Source organism: Folsomia candida, unplaced genomic scaffold, assembly GCF_002217175.1.
Source record: "Folsomia candida strain VU population unplaced genomic scaffold, ASM221717v1 Fcan01_Sc001, whole genome shotgun sequence".
Classification (NCBI taxonomy): Eukaryota; Metazoa; Arthropoda; class Collembola; order Entomobryomorpha; family Isotomidae; genus Folsomia; species Folsomia candida.
This window is the reverse complement of record NW_019091193.1, coordinates 17,710,640-17,733,596: the sequence shown is the minus strand read 5'-3', so window position 1 is coordinate 17,733,596 and position 22,957 is coordinate 17,710,640. Positions and strand designations below refer to the sequence as shown.

Below are 22,957 nucleotides of genomic sequence, written 5' to 3'. Positions count from 1 at the left end.
GGAAGGCGAGACGTCTCGCGGTTCACCGGTGAATGCGTGCTTGTTCTCGCCCTTACTCGTCGCCTCTCATCATTCTTCGACATTATCTTCATTCTCGTTTTTGAGTAAAAAATTTTGACAAACCTTCACAAGAAATATAATTTTTATTTTTAGACGCCGATAAAACCAGTGCAAGGTTTGAAGACCGAAATCTACAATGGCACTTTCACTTTCCAGAACACTTTCGTTGAAATTGTTAAACTCTTCCGTTTTCCTTTCTCCCCAAAAGATACCAGGCAAGTCAGACTCAAAAATTGCTGGAAAAGGAATTAATTGAATATTATTATTAACATTTGTAATAATTGTTGCTCAATTTAGCATTGCTAGGTGGTTGCCGAACTCTGTTTGCTGTCCAAGCCTTAGGCGTTGATGGTTATGAGAAACAAAGGGAAAGAACAGTTCAACAATTTGCTGGAATGACGGATAAATTCAGGGAGAAGATGAAGGAGTTTTCCACAACTGGGTCTAAAAACATGATATTTACAGAAGATTTGAAGAACATGGTCCATATGATTGAAGATAATCCGGAAGATATGGCCCTTGTTCTTCAAATGATGAAGCGGTACAATCGATTATATATTTATCAAAAATTTCAGTTCAAGTTATTAGTGCAACACATTATTTAAATAACACTATGTAGGTTTAACCAACAAAACCGTCATTTACGATTTGGAAATTTTGTTTTTGGACCTGTCGTTATGAGGTTAGTATAAGCAAATAACCCTTTTCCCACGCCACCACGCCAGACTTATTATTATGTAATGCAACTTAATAAATACTTTGTAAATTCATCTAGAATGTATCATTTCCTGAACCAGCCAACCCAAGCCCTTCAGGCATTCAAGGATCCAGAGTTGGAAGGATTTTTTGATCAGCTAGCCACGTACCAAGTTCTGTGCGACTTGTTATACAACAACGCAATGTACCAAGAAGTTATTGACGTTTTCGAAATTGTCAAATCTAAACAAGTTCAAGGTACAAAATATCCTCGGAATGTTCTGGTAATCGTATTTGCAAGTTGTTATAAACTGGTAAGTGAATAAACTCGAGTGTTTTTAATATTATATACAAAGTGTTTGCCGACTATGAGTTGTACTGTTTATTTAAAATTACAGAATACTGTACAAAGCTACGAATACGCTTTGAGCTTGTTGCAGCAAATGAAAACAGTAGGCGCACTACCTGTCAGACGTCTTGTAACGTATGCTGCTGGTCTTGCAGGTAATAATCATATCGTGCAAAAAATTATGAAATCATGCAACAACAACTTTAAAGTAACGAACTCTTACATTATTAATAGTGAATCAAAACGCTCCAAATATTGCACTAGAAATATTATCCTTGTCCGGTGTCAGCAATTATGTGACTATCCGAAATCTGAAGGTTTGATCAGATTATTGATAGAATTTTGTCTTGTATAAAATATATTGGCTTCTTCCTAACTTCTTAGTTGTTGAGCTTGAGTGAACTTGGCCGACCTGAAGATTGTTTGCCTATTCTTCGAACGTCTATTGAAGTTGACAATCCAACAGGAGAAAAAAGATCTACCGTCTGCTCCGATGTAGTAAGTATACGTAATATTCTTTCCCACGTTTAGAAATTTTCTGAATGATGACTTCTTAGGACACCTTTGACGTTCTGTGAAAGCATTAATTTATAACACCTGACTTATTTATTACAACACTTTTAAGTGTTTGAGCATTATTTTCCTATCGATAAATCTAATTGATTATTTCTTAATGTTTTAGTTGGAGAAGGTGGCTCAAGCTGTAGCGAAGGCTAACAACAAGGAAGTTACTGTCGAATTTGAGAAAATAACGAAAGCCCTGAAGGAAACTGGTCAGATCTCAGAGGTGTGTAATATTGCTTCTACTTTTTACCAATTACAGGTTTTTGATTACTTAAATTTCTTCTAATTTATAGAATTTAAAAAGCATCCTCGATGCTGACATAAGTGCACCCGACGCGGACAGGCGATTCCCACAAGGCCAACAACGTCAATCAATGCAACGAAGTTTTCGCATTGGACAAAGCCTTGATTTGCGTCCCAGAAGAAATCCTTTGTACGAACGAGAACGACAAAGCATCCGCTCTGATTGATTATAAAAATTTATACAAAAAATAAATATTGCTACATAATTCATGTAGATAAATAGTCAGTGGCGGATCTGCCATATTGCATTACGTAAGTTTGTAGGATTTTTAATAACGAAAGTTAATAAATTACATCTCTAATTGATGAACAAAGAACTTGAGACTTGACAAATATTTATAAAGATACCCAATTTTATTAAATTTCAAATTATGCACTAGACATAATGTGCAGTAGTTGAAACGAAAACAGAGTAATAAGACAATAATAATAACAATACAGTTTTTAAGCAAGTGTAGTTGACATTAAATGAAATCAGTAGTATTATATTGCTTAATAACTAGTACCACAAGTATTCCCAGTAACTATATTATATGATTATTATCACTAGATTTAATTTTGGTTTGCACGAATTTACAAAATTTTGAGGCAGTTGTATGATTTTACTCTTCGGCATCCTCTTTCGGAACAGAATAGGGCTCAGCAATTTCTTCGGATCCGCAATTAACAATCGTCACATCCAGTTCAGGCTTATCTCGGCCATCGGTCTTCGTAGCCTCAATTTTGCGAATTACATCCTAAGTTGATTTTTATAAAGTTCAATTAGTAATTCATTTCTAAAGTCAAAATAATATCCTATCTTTATCATACCATGCCACTAATGATTTTTCCAAAAACGACATGCCTTCCATCCAACCACGGAGTCTTCTTTGTTGTAATGAAGAATTGGGATCCATTAGTATCTGTACAATTTCAATATGATTAACGAACAATACCAAAGGCATAATTCTAAAACCAAATTTTAAATTAGTAAGTTGTAACTTTGTGAACCTTTTCCAGCGTTTGCCATACTTAACCATCCAGATCCGTAGTGTTTGAGCTTGAAATTCTCATCAGCAAACTTTTCTCCGTAAATGCTTCGACCTTAAAGCAAAAAACAAAAAATATTTTTAGTGACGTTTTGTTTCATAACAAACCTTAGATATCACAAATATGGTGGGACTAAAATTGACTAAATACTAAAAAGATCTGATCCACAGTTCAGGAATGTGACATGGGCCAGGACTTTCATTTCACAAAATTCATGAAAATCAAGGCTGGGGTCCTGCCATTATTAATTTAGCACTCTTGCAAAAGAGAAAACTCATACATATAGAGTCAAATCTGATCGAAAGTGCATACTCATACAATATATGACACGTATGACGTATGGTGGTCGACATGAACATTCAACATTTGTTAAATTTAGATAAAAAAATTACCACCGGTTCCATCTCCTTTCGTGAAATCTCCTCCTTGAATCATGAAATCCTTGATGACTCTGAAATTAAAAAAAACAGGTTAGCTTATTTATACATACAAGACATACTTGCATAATTGATGGAAAAAACTTTTAGATTACCGGTGAAATTTGCTGCCCTTGTATCCCTCACCCACCTCAGTCTTTTGAGCTAATTCAATAAAATTTTTTGCGGTCTTTGGCACTGTCTTTCCAAAAATGCCGATTTCAACGCGACCAGCTGCTTCATCCCCAATTTGTATGTCGAACCAGACCTGAAACAATACACAGCAAGATCATATATAGCTTTAATTATACTTTTTACCAAATGAAACAAGATGGACAAGTGAAGAGAAGAGTTCCATCAGACAGACTGGAAAAAAGTTATTTTGACGTCTAGTTGTTTGAAAAATATAGTGCTTTCCATTTGATGTTCTATCTATACTATACATCAATATATTTAATCTTGTCAGACTTTGATGGTGGAGGGACCTACCTTATCGGTAACTTTGGGTCCTTTCTTCTCATTCGCGTCAACCACTCCGGTGGTCAGGAGGATGAGGTAGACAGCGAGCGCCGACACGACCAACATATTGCAGACGATGAATATTCGAACAGTTCTGCTGCTCCTTATCAAACGGGACAAGAACAACCTTGTTGTCATCAACACCAAAGAGGAACAAAGTTGTACTGAACTTGTACGAAGTTGAAGACAGGCGAAAAAGGCAGGAGAGAGAAAAAGCGGAGTGGATTCGAGTGCTTTCCGTGTGGAGAATTTTCATTCGTCGGTTTCTTGTCCCCTCCAAATGGGGCATCATCATCACTCTCTCAATCTCACCACCACCATTACTAAAAGTATTACAAACATTATCCTGCCCCGCAGAATGCAGATCATAAAAATGATGATGATGAATTATAAAGTAAATACCTGTCGAGAAGTTGACAGAATAAAAAGATAATGATTATACTATCATAAATAACCACAAATAACCCAACTGCATTACATGATTAAATGAATACTCTGTTTTTATAAGTTACATGTTTTCACTATACAGACAAAATGATTTGTACGTAGTTCAGATTATTTTAAATAATTCAGTTTTATTGTAGACCAATTAGCAGCTAGTACTAGTACTAGTATAGACAGAGATGTTACCAATATTTAATATTTACTAATCATCTAATAATTTGGATTCTGGCTAGGCATGCTCTGTCAAACTGCATAATACACAATATAACATATTTATGCTTTCTACGTTCAGCTGCACAATGCACAAACATTGTTGCCTGAATTTAAAAATTTGAGGAATATATCTTTTACTTAATGTGGTAGGCAAGACTCGTATTATTTCTGATTGCATAGTCTCCTCTCGAATACTTTTTTTATGGACCAGCTAATTTAATAGACCCTTCGAGGCCTGGTTTACCTTTTGTTGCAATACCAGCAAGTAATTTCTTGATTTCCGCAATTGCTTTTCCAGGATTCAATCCCTGAAACCACATAATTTTTAAATTGTTAGCCTTAACATACATTAAATAATGTTCATTTATAGTTGAGTTAATTACAAACCTTTGGACATGTCTTAGTGCAGTTCATAATAGTATGACATCGATACACCGAGAAAGGGTCGCGCATCTTGTCTAAGCGCTCTCTCGATTTCTCATCACGAGAATCAATAATCCATCGATAAGCTTGCATCAGCACAGCCGGCCCCAAATACTTATCACCATTCCACCAATATGATGGGCAAGATGTACTGCAACAAGCGCATAAAATGCACTCATACAAACCATCCTACAGAGAAAAATATAAATTGATGGTTTCATAAGTCTCTTATTTTGTATAAAAGAAAAGCTTATATTTGCATAACCAATTTGGATAATTTTTCTGTTCCTTCTTACCAGTTTCTTCCTATCATCAACACTTTGGAGCAATTGAGCAGACCCAGGCTTAGCATTATCAGCACGTTGAAGATAAGGTTGAATGGATCTGTACTGCTCGTAAAAATTATTCATGTCTGGTACCAGATCCTTGATTACATACATATGGGGCAGTGGGTAGATCTTTGCCGGTTTACTGGGACTTGGATCTATTTTACTGCGAGATCACGAAAAAATTTCAATAAATTATATTAAATGAACTATTTTAAAATAATTATGACATTTTTTAATCATAGCTAATTGCTCACAGACCTAATGCACGCTAAGGTGTTGATTCCTCCAATGTTCATGGCACAAGAACCACAAATTCCTTCTCTGCACGATCTTCTAAACGTCAAGGTCGGATCTACTTCATTCTTAATCTTGATCAATGCGTCAAGTACCATGGGGCCACAGGCATTCAAATCGACGTCGTAAGTCTGTAGCCGAGGTTTGTCACCTTTCTTGTCTGGGTCCTTAAGTATAATTAAATAACATTTAAGTGTAGCCTGTCAATACTATTTCTCATGACAAGAAAAGACTGCAAGTGCGAGTTGGTATATGTTTCAGAATGCTTGTTTCAGAATGCTTACCCATCGGTAAATTGCAAACTTTTTATATCGTGGGGCTGACGCAGCAGCCGCTGTAGCAGTAGCACTTCCTCGGACCTGTTATACATGATATAAATGTAAGATTAATTATAATTCAAAACTATCATAGATAAGAATAATTTGACTCCTTATTCAACACTCACCACAATAGAACCAAACCTCCCCGTAGTGGTACACACAAGTTTTGATGTTGAAATCATTGTTTATCCACTTTTTTTACCAAAAACAATTACACGATAACAGATTAACGCATACAAAGCCTATTATTGGAACATTACATTAAATAAAATTGTAAGCATCAAGGGAAAACGGTTCTTACCAATTGCAGAACATAAACTTTGTCAAATTAACCAGAGCAGGTACAATTATTTAATGTAATACCGCTGGATGACTAGTCCCAACAAGGGTCTAAAAGAACCAGCCATACAAATTAGTTTAAAATACCAAAAATGAAAAGAGCCAAAATTCTTGTGTACCAGTTGATCGAATTTGTTTGATCCTTGTTGTGTAAAGATCTGCTGCTTTCTCCTTCACTTTAAACTTCCCAAAGTGAGTCTCTGACGTGAATGGGAAGGTGTCGTCCGGGTTCTGCTCTCTGCTCCACCACCGCTGACTTTCACCCTCATTCTCATTCTCACAATTGCATATTCCTTCATACAACTCACGCTATGAGTGCAACCTGCAATTATTGCAAGAATATTCAATTTATGCCCTGCTACGAATTGGTAAACATCTTTATTCACACGTATAACAGCATAAAAGTAAAGCCAATTACTTCACCCAATGGAATTCAAATATATTTGTGGACACCCACACCGCACATGTAGGATAGGACCTTGTGATCTTTAGCTTCTAGGCAGAAAAGTGGTGAAAACTGGTGGATGTTGTTATTAAAAAGAGAGCGAGCCTGTTCCAAGTGTCGCTTCACCGGCGGCGTCCATGTCACAGATTGCTGCGAGATCAGCGTTTGCATCACTTGCGCTCCCAGCCCAGCAGGATAATAAGTCTGGCCTTCACTTTCTCTCCCTAGCTCACGAGTCACAGGAACAAAGCAGTTTCTGCAGTGGATTCGATTTTTCCGATGTTGAAATATGTACCCTCAGTTCAGAGGTGCAACATAATATGAGAAATGTAAAAGTTCTTTTTCCTTTTGTTTGTACGTACCATGCACTTGGTTTTGGCGTGATGAGGATAACCTAATTAATAGAATTTTCAACTTGATATCACCATATTCAATTTCTTGGGTCATCACGCATCAGGAAACCTATTCCCAATCACCGGAAGAAGAACAAGGGTAGGAGGAGAGGAGATGAGAAATGATTTTCGCACAGTTGAACCTAAAGATGAAATTCATAAAAAGAAATACACAGAGAAGAATAAATAAGCTCAAACTCGGCCTTTCTCCTTCAGACTGCCTCCTCCTCAGTGAGTGAATAGTCCAGTCAATCGCACCAAAAGAATCTCAAGATGCTCTCCTAGTACATGCCTATTTTTTGTAGTATGTAATAGTGTATTACTTATAATAATAGTAGGATATAGTACATAGTTAACGTACGCGACGGTGGTTATCCAATTCTTCTTGTCCTTGGACTATTTTGTTATCAAAAATATTGAATTCGCAACCATTCAGTGAGAAATTTCAATGGCCTTTAACCTTTCTGTTTGGCTGATCTGCACTCTATTTATATTTTATCATAATTTCACAGTTATTGTTATTGATCTGATATGATCATCTTCCTATATCATCTCCGTATGGATTCATTCCTCATTTGAAGAGATCGTCATCGTGTCTCTCCGTTGCCAAACAGAAAGGGAAATGAAAGTAAATATGACCAAGTTGGAGGAAGGAAGGAAGGGAAGAAGAGCAAAGAACGAATAAGCATTATTATTTTTCGTATAGATGAATGTGACCACCAAAAGAAATTCCTTGCATTTTCTGGCAACTCGTCACCACCATCGAAAATACACAAAATTGATATTGCCACGAACATTCCCTGCATTGAAGAAGAAGAATGATTGCAATAGAGAACGAAATAACTTTGATATTAAACGTCCGTTCGCTCAATACACGAGTGGATCTTCTCGACTGAAATAATTTTTCACACCATCGTACACAAACTGAAAAAGAAGAAAATTACTTCTCTCCGGTAAACTGTAAACCAATCCAATTACTTTATCTTTTGAACATTGGTGAGTTTGGGTCCGAGTTGTGTGGTCATCGCCACTTTCGAAAGAGAGAAAGCTGATCCTGAGTGAGAGAAACTGCAGGAATTACATTACACGCATGCATTTATTTATTACTTGGAATAATTATATTTTTAATGTATATGTGTCTGTGTTTAATATACTAAATATTATAAAATTTAACTTATTGATAATTTGTGTAAAACTACTTCAGTTCATAAAGATAAATGAAGCCAGCGCTGTGTTTTTTTAGAAAGTTTCTTCGTTTTGAACTATTCTATTTGTGTGCTTTCGGAGAATTTTCCAATATTCTCATCAAGAATTCTAATCTTCTACGGGGGAGTAAAGTAAATTAAATTTTGTTTATCTTGGTTTCAGATTTAATCAGTTTAACTTTTGTTCTACACTTGCTTGGTCTTAACAATGGTTTTAAATATATTGTCGCCAGGGTTGACACTCAAACAGATGGATCAATGATTAGTGAACAAATTGTAATTTACTTGAGCAAACAATGTTAATTGGAATGGAATCTTGAGACAAGTGTCTCGAGATTCGCCAAAGAGACAAAGTTTCATTTTAGATTATCATAAAGAGTTTTAGCGTGATTAGCATAAAGATTTGTTGCTTTTGGGAGATTTAGCACTCAAATCTCAAAGGTTTACAAAGATAAACAAGAGTTGGACCCTAAAAGTTTTCAGTAGTGTACAAATACGTACATATTATATAATCTAAGATGAATGAGAAAATGAGTGGAATAAATTATTAAATCTGAACATGTATTTAAAAAGTCCACCTTCCCATTAGTTCATGATTCTGTAAATATACATTATTGTGCCTTATTTGTATTTGTTTTGAATATTACAGCGAGTTTTCGCAGAGCTATCATGAAAATTGGCATAATTGAATTTATAATCCATCCACGTCTCAAAAAATTTTTAAATTGACATGCACCCACCCAAAATTCAGTTCGCTAAACCATGCAACTGAATGCTCGAAAACGGTGCAGGCTGAGACACATCGTCACCACTATTTCTACTCTTATGGTTTGGTGTAGTTTAATAAAATCTCGAGTTTTCTCCCTCCGCCGCTCCGTCAGTCACTTTCCCTTTGATTCCCCGGCCGGAGAAAGCCACCCTCTTCATCCGTACCTTACAACTCCAACTTGTGTGCGATGGTCTGGGTTGGTTTGATCAGAGTGAGTAATTTTTGGGTGGAAGAAGGCAGACAGGAGGCGAGCTAGGATACAAATACCCACTCTCAGGGCAACCGATAACTTAGTCTGCTGTGGACTTTGTCGACCAAGCTGTGGAAGAGAAAGACGAAAAATAAAAGAAAGAAATAGCACTAACCAAACGTTTAAAAAGTTGGTTTGATCACGAACCACAAAGTTTCTTGCTACAAAGGTGGAAAATAAGGGAAAGTTTCTGGTGGTGGTTGATGTCTCACTTTCACCTCTCTCCAACTACATCCCTTCTCTTTTCAGCCACGTAAACTCTACATGCAGAGGAGCAGAAATAAGCTGCGGGGTATGTTGAGACATTTCAGTTTGCATTAAGATTACTCTTTCGGTTTAAGTATTTCAAACTATTTTTAATTTATGTTTCAGAGTCGATATTACTAAAGTGAATGAATTACTAATGAAACAAAGCAAGCCAAGCTACATTCACGGTGAAAGAATAATCGAACCCTCGCCTATATTGCTAAATCATTCGTCTATGCGCTCTATGTACAACATAAACTAAAATAAATTATTCGTAAATAGTGACTATTTTAATGCAATGCACAAGTGTTAAAGAGCATTGGGCACACACTTCGTTGATTTACAAATTCAAAACTCGAGATAAAAATTTAATACACGTTTACCATATCGAGCGAATAACAGCGAAAATATCAAATAACGAGTCTAATTTAATCTCAATTGACTGATATTATTGAAAGTTTGACCAAACGAGACCTCAATAATCTCTCAACCAAAATAAAATCCATCTTATTAGAGTTTGCTTTGATTTTGGACTTGAAAAGTTAAAAGATGAAGATGGAAATTTCGGTGTTGAGCCTCCTGTTCTGGATATTTTTCCATTCCTTGATCAAAGGGTCCATCAGCGACGTCATTCGTAAGTTTTATTTTTTCTCCTGCATATAAATACACATCTGTGTGCACACAGGATGTGTATTAATAATTAACACAAATTAAATAAGGCGACTAACCTTGTAAATAAACCGGTCTATGTATTTTTCTGGGAAATATTGCACGTACTTACATAACATGATGCTATAAACCGACCATATAAAATATCTCACTTCAAATAATTAATTACTTAATTCGATTATTGTCACACCCATTTGTTAAAAGGGTGTAATTATTGCCATGAAGCCAAGAAATAATTAAGTTGCCATGTCTCCTTGCGTCAATCAAACAAATTGTAGCCTCATACTTCGCAAGTCATATCTTGCTTTCTCTTAAGTTAGAGCCATATGCACTTCCATAATTGACTCTTAATTTCTAGTTTCAACGGGAAGGATCATGAAAGGTGTGAATTAGCTCGATTAGGATAAGGCAATACATGAGTTTGTGAATATTGGTCATGCTATAGTTTTCCCGTTTTCTTTGTAAGTGATTTCAACGTAGATTAGATTACTCATACATGAAATGAGCACATGCAAAGTTTATAATGCACGTGTACAAGTAAGTGAAGAGCATTTCACAAAAAATTAATTAATTATTGAATATTTTCCCCTTACTTTGAAGCCAACTCCAAGTTGGAGATTTATGAGGGAGAAGGAAGGAGATCGTATTTCTAAACAAAATTAGAATCATCGATTGAGCAGAGAATCAAAGTATCAACATCTAGTTTTTGTGTCAGGTTTCCTACATAATATAATTTGAAACAGCTGTACAAGTATTTTGGTTTGATAAGATAACCATGATGATACGATGCACATGTATTCGTAGAGATTTCGAGAAACAATTTTATGCATTTCGAAGGAAACTTACTGGAAACTTACCACATACGAGTACTTCATTATCGTCCTCATGCATACCATCCCACAAGTAATTATAAGTATACCCTTTTAATTGGTACCTAACTAGTTCAATTAAACTTAATTGGAAACATTAGCTTTTCGACATTTACCTTTAGAATTGATCATTATTGCTGTTTAATGTCATCATTAGGCCCAGTTTCGAGTGCACATAAACACTGTGTAGCTTATATGCAAAGTAAATTTGACTTGGGAAGACTTTTATTGAGAATCTCAATAATAAAAAGTAAATATACATATGTATACATTTATGTACCTCAATTTAAGATGCACATACATATTTAATTTATAAAATTATTGGCAAATCTCCTTGCCTAACCAGTTCAGCTCGATTACTTTCAGATTTTAAGATTTTTAAGATTTTAATCTGGCTCATTGTTAGATAGGAATCATTGTATACCTCTTACGTATCGTATGTTTACTACGTTTTTCCTGGGAACTCGAGTACCAAAGTAATTAGCAAAATTTGATTAACTTATAGTCGTAGAAGGTAAAGTTCTGGTTTTCGGGTGGATTAAAATGATGCAGATCGAGTTGATTCCGTAGATATCGATACTCATTCCTTTGAAACACAAACTGGCGGTTGGGATCCTTTGAACCCAATGCAATGAAGCAAACCCACGTCTTTAATGCGAGCAAAGAGAGAGAGAGAAAGTAAAGTAGCGGAGCGATATCTCTTGTGACTCGACTGCTTAGAGCAACCGAGGAGGATAATTAAAGTTTTCTTATCTGTGTGAAATTGTGTCCTAATTATCCCCTTCCTTTCACTTACTACCCCTCAAAGAAACGCACGTACCAACACTTATTCGGGCATATCTATCTACATAAAATAAAGGCCAGCATACTAACACTAAACCATTCCGGGGGCAGCACGCTTTCACATAAATAGTGTGGAGAAAGACATGACGGAATTCAGCACACAACTTACACACACAACTCTGAAATAAGTTTGTGATAAAACGTTCCTCAAAAGTTGTAGTGCAGTTAAACAAATGCATTAAGCATGAAGGGCTTATGGACACCATGACACTGCTGCCCAGAGTTTCTTTCCAGACATTTTTATGATAAAAGACGAAGCCCCATTATGAAGAAGATTAAAAATTTTGCATTGTTTATGCACGTTTAAAAGCGTTTGTTGTTCTAAAAGTATAATGTTCCTGCAGTGCGTGTGTGAATGTGCATAATAAATATGCATGCAGTGACTGACTACTGACCACTAGTCGCAAAATGATCAATGGGAATGACAATCTCTTGGAATACGTAATATGCCAAATAATAAATTTGTCTCGCCTGCTAGTTCTTTTTCCTACCCTTGTATTGCATCGAGGGAGCAGCAATTGTATACTCAGCATAGTGGTGGTTGCTTTCACCAACGGATGCTTTGGCTGAGCTCAGCATTTTGCATGTTCTTGCAGCTTACACGCGTCTGATTCATGAAATGTATAACGGTATCATATTATGCACTTTATTCATTTCTACATCTCCTATCCTGTGCCAGGTCCCATCACCACAATACTGCGAGCACAAGGAAATATAAAACATGCTCATGTCCCAAAAGCTGCGATATATAAATACTCAACCTCTTTGTCATCGCCATTCATATAAATATATAGCATTCTTTGTTGCCTTGTTGCAAGGCTAACTTTGAGAATGGTTTGGTCTGCTTTTTGTTTAAATGTGCAGTAATTAGAGAAGTATGAATTGTTCCAATAATATTTACTCAATATTTACATATGCGAATCAATTGGTATTCTCCGTTAAAATGAGAAACTTGCAACAATCACTCATTGTACAATTCTAATTCTATTCTTCAATTACCGAATATAAATCAAATTACTCAGGTTCGTGAGAGATGGGGACAAAGATCAAAAGTATTAGGTAACAATAAGACAATGGTGAGCAGACGAAGTAAATATTAAAGTTAAGTTGGCTGGTTGGTTGATTGTTTGAGAAGAAGAGACCTGTACGCTGCTTTAGTTAGCTGAACTAACAATAAGTATGCACATATGGTGTCGTGGATGGCGTCTTTGTCCTCCGTAGTTTCAGTCTCCGTATCTCAAGTCAAGTCAAGAAGTGGGGAAGCAAGATGTCAACAGACACCGAAGGGTGACAGACCAGACAGACGCCAACTTTCACCTTACAGCAGAACTTGCAGTTAGTGTCTCGGTTTCTATTTTAAGATTTTGAGTTCAATTGAAAAAATAAAAATAATTACTCAAGTAATGTGTTGTTGCTCAGTCTGAGCAGGTTAAATGAGCATTTATTCTGATAGAGATACGACATATGTTGGCTAAATAGCTGCCTGTAAATACATACATGTTAAGAACAAGTTCTCAGAGACCTAATGTAAAACTTTGTCCTGATGTTTCTCGCAAACTATACAAACTCTATTTTCACCAGAGCCCAATCTACCATGTTTATCGTTTATTAACATCCTCAATTAAATTAGCTCAAACTCACAAAGTCTAGAAAGAGTTTATAAACACATGAAATGAGGAATAAAACAGAGTCATAATTCTCAATTAACAAAATATGAACTTTCTTTGGTATGAGCTAGTTTGCTTATAAAGTTTCCCCCCTGTCTACAAATTCTGTATGCACGTACTTTTCTATGAAAAGATTCGAGGCTGTTATGCAATACAGATGCACAATACAAGGTTGGTACATTATATGAACATAAACGGGTTCATATGTATGTGCGAATATAGGTACGTCATTAATATGAGTTTAGATTTTCACTCGCATCGGTCGTATGTGCATGGGAGTAAATTTGGGTTATATTTATACGCAGTTGTAGTATCCTTGCCCAAGTTTGTGCAAATAAGTCCGTAATGGCGCAAATACAAATTAAGCTTGAGCAAAATCATTCATTACACTCTCGTATTTTGTGCGTAAGGAAGGATGTTCGGATTTTCAAATTTTCTTTCTCCTTTCTCCTCACAACTATGTATATACTTCATTTCATATCCATGTATAGGCATCACACTCTACGATGTTTGAGTAGAAATGACGACATTCGTGCTTCCAAGTTTCGAATAAATTCTACACAAAAGTGAAATTTGAACGTCTCGGGTGGATGATGAATAATACGACGAGAATTTGGAGACAGGGTGAGAAACCAGTTCATGGGATTTTGACCAGTTGTTCTTTCGTTTTGAAATCACTTGCTTCTCTACTCCTCCTTGTCTGGATGTTCTAAGAACGAGGTTTTGTGTACATATGTGGATGACGTAAGCTGCATTTGCTCAGTGTGTTTCAGTCATATCTTTTGTACAGGTTATCCAGTTTTATTACATGATTACTACGGTATATACTTATTCCGATCGTATTGTGTATGCAATTATGATTATGATTAGACTTATCTACTGATATTCACATCATGATATGGTTTCTCAGACATAAATCGTTTTATACAACGAACGTATTTTTTTAAATAAAGTTAAGCTCGAACTTATTTATAAGTTATCTTCTACATAAACATGTGGTACATATATAAACAAATAAAGAAATCAATTTAATTCAGCGCTTTAGAGATTGAACTACAGCCTGGATTGCTCTTATGAACTGATAAAAAAAGAATTAATTTCACAATAAACAGACCAAACCAGGTCTGAATTCATCCACCATCAGTCTATTCATGTGCAGTAGACAGATCGGATAGGCTGCACCCACCCAAGAAAAATTAGACATGATTTAACTGTATTAAAGAATGGTGGACTGTTTCTCTATCCAACGAGTCAATATGAAAAAGGCTTCCCATTTGCATCATGAGTTGGGTTTAAAAGGTTAGTGGATAATGAATGAGCTGCTAGAAGGTCCTCTGAGGCTTTTTTTCTTTTGAGCTCGATTTGTTTCTTCGTAAATGGCACACTTGGGATGAATTTATCCAACAGCTCCTCCAAACCCAAAGTCTGCAACGAATTTTACTTGTAACTCGTTCAGTACCGTTTCAAGATGTTCAACTTTCCCCTAGATGCTCACCTACTAAAGTACGTAAACATCTATGGCGATGTGGTTTCCTTAATATTTGTCATACATCACTAATTTAACAATTATATTCAAGTCGTTCATCGCAAACATCACTTTAAACAACCAGTTTCTGCAATTTGCAGAACTTGATAAAATTTTCTGTCAGAAACAAGTTTAAAAAATAAAGAAAGAAGTTCAAGATCGTTCGGTTTCGTGACTCGTTACAAATTGTAGTTGACAAAGATTTAGAACATATAAACATGTTCTGAAGACCTTATGTGTTGACCACAACCTTTAGAACAAAAAGATTTTAGTCGAAAAAATCAGTAAAATCTTGCCAAAATTTGGAACACTCTATATTTAAAGCTGCAATTAGCCAAGCATAAACTAAAACAATATTTTCCGTGAAAAGTTAGTTGGTCCAAAAATCATAAGATGAAATACGAGCTTATTAGCAAATTTCTTCCACATAAATCTCATTTAATGGTTCCATAAACTGCTCATTTTGCGTTTCAAGGCCCAATTTAGTAAGAAAATGTGACACGGACACTAAATGAAAAGCTAATTTACTTTTATTGTGACACAAAACAAAGCTATGCACCATATTGTCAATTTTTGTGTATACAATTTCATTATGCTTCTTTGACGGCGACGTTTTTCGCTTGGTTGTCAAAAAGTTTATTCCTCCATATAATTCACCTCTGCTTTCTCTCCTTCGTACGCTGGTAATTTGAAACCGGATGGAAAGAAGACCGTTGTTGTGTTGTTAATACAGTTGGAAGTAGCGGAGATACATAGCAACCTGCGGACGAAGGACAGACAGCAGTGGCAAAGAAGCTGTCTAAAAAGCAATATTTGTCCCCCATGAATGCATGTTTTTGGTTTATGAGAATATTTTTACAACGTGAGATTACTTTTTTTATTTTATACAAACTCTCTCCCTCTCTCTTTATATCCATACTTTCACATTTTATGGTCAATATGTCAACCTCCTGGTGGAAGCAGGTATGCATGGATTGGGGGCTCTGTACCACCTCAGCGTGCTTGCTCTGGGTCAACCTTCTGAGTTTTATGATGGCAATATTTATTATATAACCGTTTCAGAACCGTTTCAGAACTTCCGACATCACTTTACGGGGATTGTGAATAAATACGCGCAGTGTGCACATGCCAGTCGCTTTTTTACTTGTGTTAGCCGGACTGCATTCTTGACGGTGTGGTTCGTTGACTTTTTAAGCAGAGTCAAGTAGTACAACCCACTTAATAGCAATATTTCATGATAATGTCAGGGACAAAGGGAACATTCCTTTGAAGGGGGCATATCAGAAACCTAATGTAGTTCGTCATTGCGCTAGTACATTTCCTGGAAAAATTTATTTTAATAGTTGCATCTAATATAAATTACGAGTGTTGATTAATTCCTTGTTATCAAAGCGCACAAATTAATTTTGAATTTTATTTCTAGTTTCTAGAACTGTGAGTTTCATTTGTCCTACTCAAATTTTATTGAATAAATAACCCGGTTACTGCGAGGGAGAGAGAGAGGAGAGTACAAGTGATACTCAGGGCTTGAGATTTGAGCCAACTTTTCTTCTACGATACCCCTAAAAATTTGCCTTCACGACGACAACAAGCATATACGTATAGATGAAGATCAAGTTTGTGGTATGCGGAGAGGTCGTGTTGCGTATAGCGAGACATGTGTAGCTGAGGAGTAGGATTGGAGACGAAATAAAATGAATGGAGAAAGTTACTTTTGTACCGAAAGTGAGTGGAAAGGGGTAACAACCGAAACGCAAAACACTCCAAGATAAACTACGATACCACACTGACTCCTGACTGCGTGCATTTATTTTCTTGTGCAGCTTACCCAGATGCACACACACAATCTCAGCCTTTGATATACATACGTCTGTACATACATATGTAGGATTCGGGGATGAGAAGAACGCTTTTTCAGCTTTTGCTGTGCGAGTAAAATTTCAACCCCATCAAGTTGGAGCGGAGTAAGTGTCAAACAATACAAACCGCAACCAAGATCTTTCTCTACGCACGACGCTCCAATTTTCACAGATTTGGATTTCAATCCGTTTAGTTTTGATAAATACTCATCTGCTGCAGTCCTCATTTTTGTATATTATTTTAGTCTGTATGTCCATTTATGTACATGTGTTTAAATATGGTCGCTCAGAAATGTAATTTCTCCTCCTCGTTTATCCTCTGTTGTGTAAACATTGGAGAACTTGAGATGAAAAGTTTTACGCAACTTTAGCTTTGAATGAATTGAAGGAATTTGTGGATTACTTTTGAAAAGTATCGGATGTTGGAATTGGTCGAAATGTAAAAATCGAAACTCTCAAGTGCATCCATACAACAATGACAAGGATGGATGAGGAGATGTATGCAGCCTGTTGTTGCATCCTTGAGAATCGTGTGCATCAACTTTTTCCCTACTTTCTCTGTTCGTTTCCTCTATTAGATCAAACTTCAAATTCTTCAGCCCCATCCACCAAAGTCCTGTTTTACACCCTTAGTACAGGGAAAAGCTTTCAAAACATCGAGTTTTACGCACCTCTGCCACATCATCCAAAAATGCACACTGACTGTGGTTGCGTACATTCTGTCCTTCATTCATTTTTACGTGCATCAACCGTTGTACTTGCAATCCGCACAGGGTTCAAATGAGACGTCGTTGGTGAGGTTGTGGTCGTTGTTCGTTGGAGGAAGGTACCCCTCGCTATCGTCGCCCGAGAAGCACCAGGGGAGGAGGGTGAGCAAAGAAGAAGCTTTGTCGATGAAACTCATTTCCCTCCATGCCGTGAAACTTCACTTCAACACCGATTTCTCCTCACTGTTCCTAAGTCATAATAAAACGAAATGATACTGCACAACCGACTTTAACCCTGCTAACCATCCGCCGAGTAGCCAACTTTTGTGCTCTTTCCTTCCACCAGATAAATCCCAGCCATGAGCTAGGAATGTATGTACATGTGAGTTGAACATGTAATAGAATAAAAAAAATCATCAAGACAAACCTCCCCAAAGCTGAAAAGTTGGGAGAGGGAAGGGAGGAGAAGGTGAAAGCAATTACAGGGTCGAAGGAGGTACAGCCTCTGAATCTAAATCCAAGGACGGTTATGATTTCTCAAACAGCGATGCTCATACATATTCACCCTCTTTCACAAATCTTCATTTATGCGAGAAATGTTTAAATGCACATATCTATTTGTCACAGCTCGGCGTGACGTGTTTATTCAGATACGTTAATTCTTTCTAATTTGATGATTCTTCTTTATGCGTAGCGTATATCTTATTCATAACTATGCCCGTAGCGTGGTTGACTGTATGATAAAATTATAGGATAAGAAACCAAATCCTGCCACTAATTACCATTTGTAAGATTATACTAAAATTGAAAATCTCGACGGAGGTTATTATTGTCTGTTCGGTTAAGCATGCATTTGAAGGCTACATACTACTTTGTCGTCATTATCGTACTTGAAATATGATTCACTGCCAACTAGGTAACCGCAATTTATTTATTTTCTACACACGGCAATCAATGTCATGGGCAGCAATACACCAAATATATGTTGTGAAGTAATCTTGGATAATTGATATATTGAGCGCATAATTGACCATTGTGAAAGAATTTAATTAGTGTACAAATATTTTGCATATATTAGTCGTGTGTTTATATAGTCCTCCTTGCAAAATACCATATGAAATTTAAGTTGCATACGATGGGATCTGGACAAATCATGACGCGGAGAATTCAACAAATTGGCTACAGCTTTATGCCTCTATTCGCTATCTAAATAACGTTAGCAGATTCCGTCCTCTCCCACCTCATCTCCATTATTACATTATTTCACTCTACAAGTCAACTAGCTAACCAGCGTGGTGTCAAAGGAAAGTCAAGTCAAGCTGTACAAGAGGACAGTCATCTCTTTACACCCGCAATACAAATACAATAGTTGTAAATGTAGCACACTTACCACTCGTCTCACCCATCGCCTGCTGGAGCCAAGTCAACTCTTGCTCCTCTGTCTCTCTGCGTGAAATTTCATTTGCATACACATCGAATTACTTAAGACTCCAGACACATCCTATTTCATATTATTTCCAACGGACTGGTGGGACCTTTGCTGTTTAAGCATTCAGTCCCTTTCTCTCATTACCACCCCAACTCAAGTCAACCTCAAGCCAACCTCACCCACGACGGCCACTACTCACGCGTTGGGCAACCTCCACTTGATGGAACTTGTAAAACCTCAGGAATTCACCTTTTCTTGTCACTATCATTTGCCAAATTAACTCGATACACTTCCGTCTACACTTCATTTCAAATTCTGGTAGAATTACTTGTTAACTCATCACTCGCTCCTTCGCTCGTAATGCCGACCAAACTTTCACCTTCGGATAAACTCCAACTTTCCAATCATTGCATCTCCTGATTGGATGTAAATCGCGGGACTTGTTTTCTCCATTCTTTGCGTCTCTTGCTGGCTGAACGAGGTTGCAGCGGGAGTGCATTCTCTTACATGCCATATTAATTTAAAATCGGTGCAGCTTACTTACCATCATGATTCTATCTTTGTGAAAAGTTTAGAAGGAGGAAAGTTTTCTGCTCTACAAGGGAACGCGTTCGTCTATAAGCGTGTAGGTATATGTTATCTCAAAAGGTCATGTTATTTTCACCGTCGCCCTTGTTCTGTAAAAGGCTACACTGCTGACTTTTTCTCCTCTCACTCCTTCTCTCTGTTCTTTTTCCTCTTTCTGTGCCCATCAGAACAAGATTGGTCCATAAAAGAAGGCCAATTTGACTGACAAAATCCAAAGAGCTAAAATCCCCATGTTCTCAGCCTTATACAGCTCCATAATATCCAGGCAATTTCTACCAACGAGAACTGCAGATTTATAAAATTCGCTATATTCCTCGCACTTTATTATCGTAGTTGAGATCAGCTTAAAAACAACAAGAAGTTGTAAGTAACAGGAAACACACATTTTCTACCATCGTCTTCTGAACAATACAATTTCTACTATCTCACTCACCCCTCTACATACAACCACATACATGTGGAAGTGCTGGTTGTTCTTGGTGCTGGTTTATGGCTATTGTCTGCCCTCAAATCTGGTTTCGAAATGTCATCTTTAAACCAAATTCCGCCACCTCACGTCACATACGACGAGAAAACATACACAAATACAAGAAGAAAATGAACCCTTGTTTTATATCTACTTTACTAAACCCTAAAAACGAGACAACAGACACCATGAGCAAGAATGCAATAGCATGTCGCCCTCAACGTAAAAAAATACACAGCCAGAAAGCAGAGGCAATAAACTAAAGTTCACTACTTGTTCCAAAAATCCGTGTCAACCACCGAACCACTAACGAAATATATAGTGAGATACGTAGTCTACATTTCTCTGAATCTAATCCAGATTCTCGTCCAGGTTTTATTACAGAGAAAGCAGCATTCAGGAGAATAGCGCATTAACAATTTTTGATTGTACACGGAAGGTAATCAATGTAGCTACAAATGAAACATTCTTATTTTTAGCAAACAATGTAGCCGCTAAATTATTACAATACTCATGTTGGTCACAGATACAGAGGCAGAGAGTGACTACTAATTAATTTTAAAATTTATTTGGTCATCTGAAAGTCGTTTACTGTGGCGTTGAAACATTTTATCCTCGCCCTTAAAGCTAATCGTTTTCTAGAAAAATTGGCTGCAACGACGTGCTTAGCAAGTGGCTCTTATTTGTGTCTGGTTATTATTATGTTGGGCAAGTTTGCGTGTGGTTTGGCATCGACCAACTTTCAAGATCGACTTTATTGCTTTATAGCAGGCAGCCCCTTTTATAGCGTCGCTAGGTCGGCGTGTTCAATGTTCTGTTTGTGCATTGCATTTATATTCATTCCATTGTGCAGCCTTGTTGTTGATGATTGCCCTTGTGCCACGATCATCCAGTTTGAAAGAGTTTTGTTGTAGCCGTCACTGTTTACCAAGTTAACTTATAACTTTCTTGATTTCCTTTGAATGGACTATAAATACAGTATCAACGATGTGATACTCTAATATTAAAGGTAATATCCAAACTCTTGCATTTCAGAGGAAGGAGGGTAATAACTAACAAAGGACCAAAGTTTGCTTAGCTCTTTTGTACTTTATGAAAATAATGTAACATGACATTAGCCATAGTGTACCACCAAAACGCTGGGATTTTAGTGTCGAGAGTTGGCTTCTGGACGACGAAGAGAAAGATTGATCTATGAATATACTTACCCATGTGAAACCCATTTTTACAAGTGACTAAAAATTTGAATTTCATTCTACCAGCATAAAACTAAATTAGTAATACGTTAAAGACATTAGGTTAAAATTATTTAAAATTACCTGATACGGTGTAAGAGCAGGTAGGGTTGCCTACCATTTGGTGAAATGTATTTATGATCAACTTTCTCTCGTTCTCGCTAAAATTTCCATCATCATATTGGTTTAGCAAGTAGGAAATGATTAGAGTCATTATGGTCATCCATAAATCCTGTCAAAGTGTAAATTGAGTATGGAAATTATGATGGCAAATTTGGTCTTCATTAATGCTTTATGATTTTCACATAAATCTCAATAGTGCACGTAACCACCAGAGGATAATTTGCAATCATAATTACGATTACTTTTTTTTTACGAATTTTAGCATGCATATAAAAATTTGGTTTTCAAATCCCCAAAGAAATTATGACGAGAAAAATTGAGAGAGAAATTGAGATCATTTAGTTTATGAGACTTCACCACTTTCCAAGTAATAAAAGGAGGATCAAGTAGCAAATCTTAATGGCCGTAATCAGGAATTGACTTATGGAGGTGCATGATTCCAACTTTTCCTTTTCTTCGACCCTCTCATGTCGTCAGACACAAGTAAAATATGGACCTATGGATATATTACTACATCAATATCATAATCAACGATATATGTCCATACATTTGTTTGTTTCAAGAAAAACTTTCTTCAGTTGGGTGGCAAACCATTCCTACCTGAACAACTTACATATATTCAAGTAAGTATTGGTGCAGCACAAAAAACACAACATCGAGAAAAGTTATAGAGTTGGTCTTATTAGCATGAGAGAAGGTTGAACAAAGCAAACATATACCTCGTAAGCTATACTTTTAAAAAGTGAAACCAGTGATTTGTGAAATTGTAGGAGAAACTAGTCACTGGACACTGGTAATTTCCAAACAGAATGGTTGGCTACTTATTTACTACTTTTCATTCGTATTGCATATTAGCTTGACAAAGGTTTCGGAGTGCAAATTCAGTGATAAATTTGCCAAATATGGTGCAAATTCCCATTAATAAACTGGTTTTGTTCCCTCCCTATGTCTGACTATACGAGAAAATAATATGTAATTATATAATTTGTCATCAGAACTTGTACAGTGTCACACGATCAATAGCACGTAAGCAGCTAGTCGGCTTGACAGATTTGAACTATGATTGAATTTGGATTGTTATGGACCGAAGAAACAACTCATATCGTGATAAGAAAGACGGGTATCTTTATTACTCGAATTATATTGGTCTGTCTCTTAGATTTACACACAAAATACAAACTCTTGTATTTATTAATCCAATTTGAACGGGACTGACTGTAGGCTTGAAGCCAATGTTGGATTTTGTTAGGAAGCACTATTATATATTTCCCAAAAATGTGAAAGTATGGATTTATTGTAAGCTATAACACGTCAGTTGATCATTTGTGACTTGTTCAAGCATGAAAGTAAGTGAATTAGTGGGATATTTGTA

The 22,957-nt window shown here is 36.5% G+C and overlaps 4 protein-coding genes across 7 annotated transcripts in view; 2 read left to right on the top strand and 2 right to left on the bottom strand.

Annotated features, from left to right (window-relative positions):
* The first annotated feature begins 1 nt into the window (after position 1).
* LOC110842385 (pentatricopeptide repeat-containing protein 2, mitochondrial) lies at positions 2–2,289 on the top strand. Its single transcript, XM_022088119.2, has 9 exons — positions 2–275; positions 358–601; positions 680–742; positions 836–1,070; positions 1,155–1,260; positions 1,340–1,422; positions 1,490–1,603; positions 1,788–1,892; positions 1,963–2,289. Exons 1-9 carry the CDS (start codon positions 197–199, stop codon positions 2,137–2,139), a joined length of 1,206 nt encoding a protein of 401 aa, XP_021943811.1. The 5' UTR covers positions 2–196; the 3' UTR covers positions 2,140–2,289.
* Positions 2,290–2,307: 18 nt separating this feature from the next.
* Positions 2,308–4,189, bottom strand: LOC110842387 (peptidyl-prolyl cis-trans isomerase B). The gene is made up of 6 exons (XM_022088120.2): positions 3,907–4,189; positions 3,534–3,685; positions 3,394–3,452; positions 2,963–3,055; positions 2,783–2,874; positions 2,308–2,709 (listed from the first exon to the last, which is right to left on the bottom strand). The coding sequence occupies exons 1-6, from the start codon at positions 4,072–4,074 to the stop codon at positions 2,575–2,577; spliced, it is 699 nt and encodes a 232-aa protein (XP_021943812.1). The 5' UTR covers positions 4,075–4,189; the 3' UTR covers positions 2,308–2,574.
* Positions 4,190–4,491: 302 nt separating this feature from the next.
* Positions 4,492–6,555, bottom strand: LOC110848850 (succinate dehydrogenase [ubiquinone] iron-sulfur subunit, mitochondrial). Of its 2 annotated transcripts, none has more exons than XM_022096194.2 (8): positions 6,418–6,555; positions 6,261–6,349; positions 6,085–6,201; positions 5,924–5,998; positions 5,604–5,806; positions 5,313–5,508; positions 4,981–5,205; positions 4,492–4,901 (listed from the first exon to the last, which is right to left on the bottom strand). In XM_022096194.2, the coding sequence occupies exons 3-8, from the start codon at positions 6,139–6,141 to the stop codon at positions 4,794–4,796; spliced, it is 864 nt and encodes a 287-aa protein (XP_021951886.1). In that variant the 5' UTR covers positions 6,142–6,201; positions 6,261–6,349; positions 6,418–6,555; the 3' UTR covers positions 4,492–4,793. The 2 variants fall into 2 exon arrangements, with proteins under 2 accessions (XP_021951886.1, XP_021951879.1); XM_022096187.2 differs by having other exon boundaries at positions 6,085–6,151.
* Positions 6,556–9,152: 2,597 nt separating this feature from the next.
* The window catches only part of LOC110843507 (lachesin), a 42,311-nt gene continuing 28,506 nt past the window's right edge, over positions 9,153–22,957 (top strand). For all 3 annotated transcript variants that reach the window (XM_035846245.1, XM_035846246.1, XM_035846244.1), the window contains exons 1-2: positions 9,153–9,651; positions 9,732–10,239. In XM_035846245.1, coding sequence (XP_035702138.1) covers positions 10,155–10,239 — 85 coding nt within the window. In that variant the 5' untranslated portion in view covers positions 9,153–9,651; positions 9,732–10,154. The remainder of the gene's footprint in view (positions 9,652–9,731; positions 10,240–22,957) is intronic.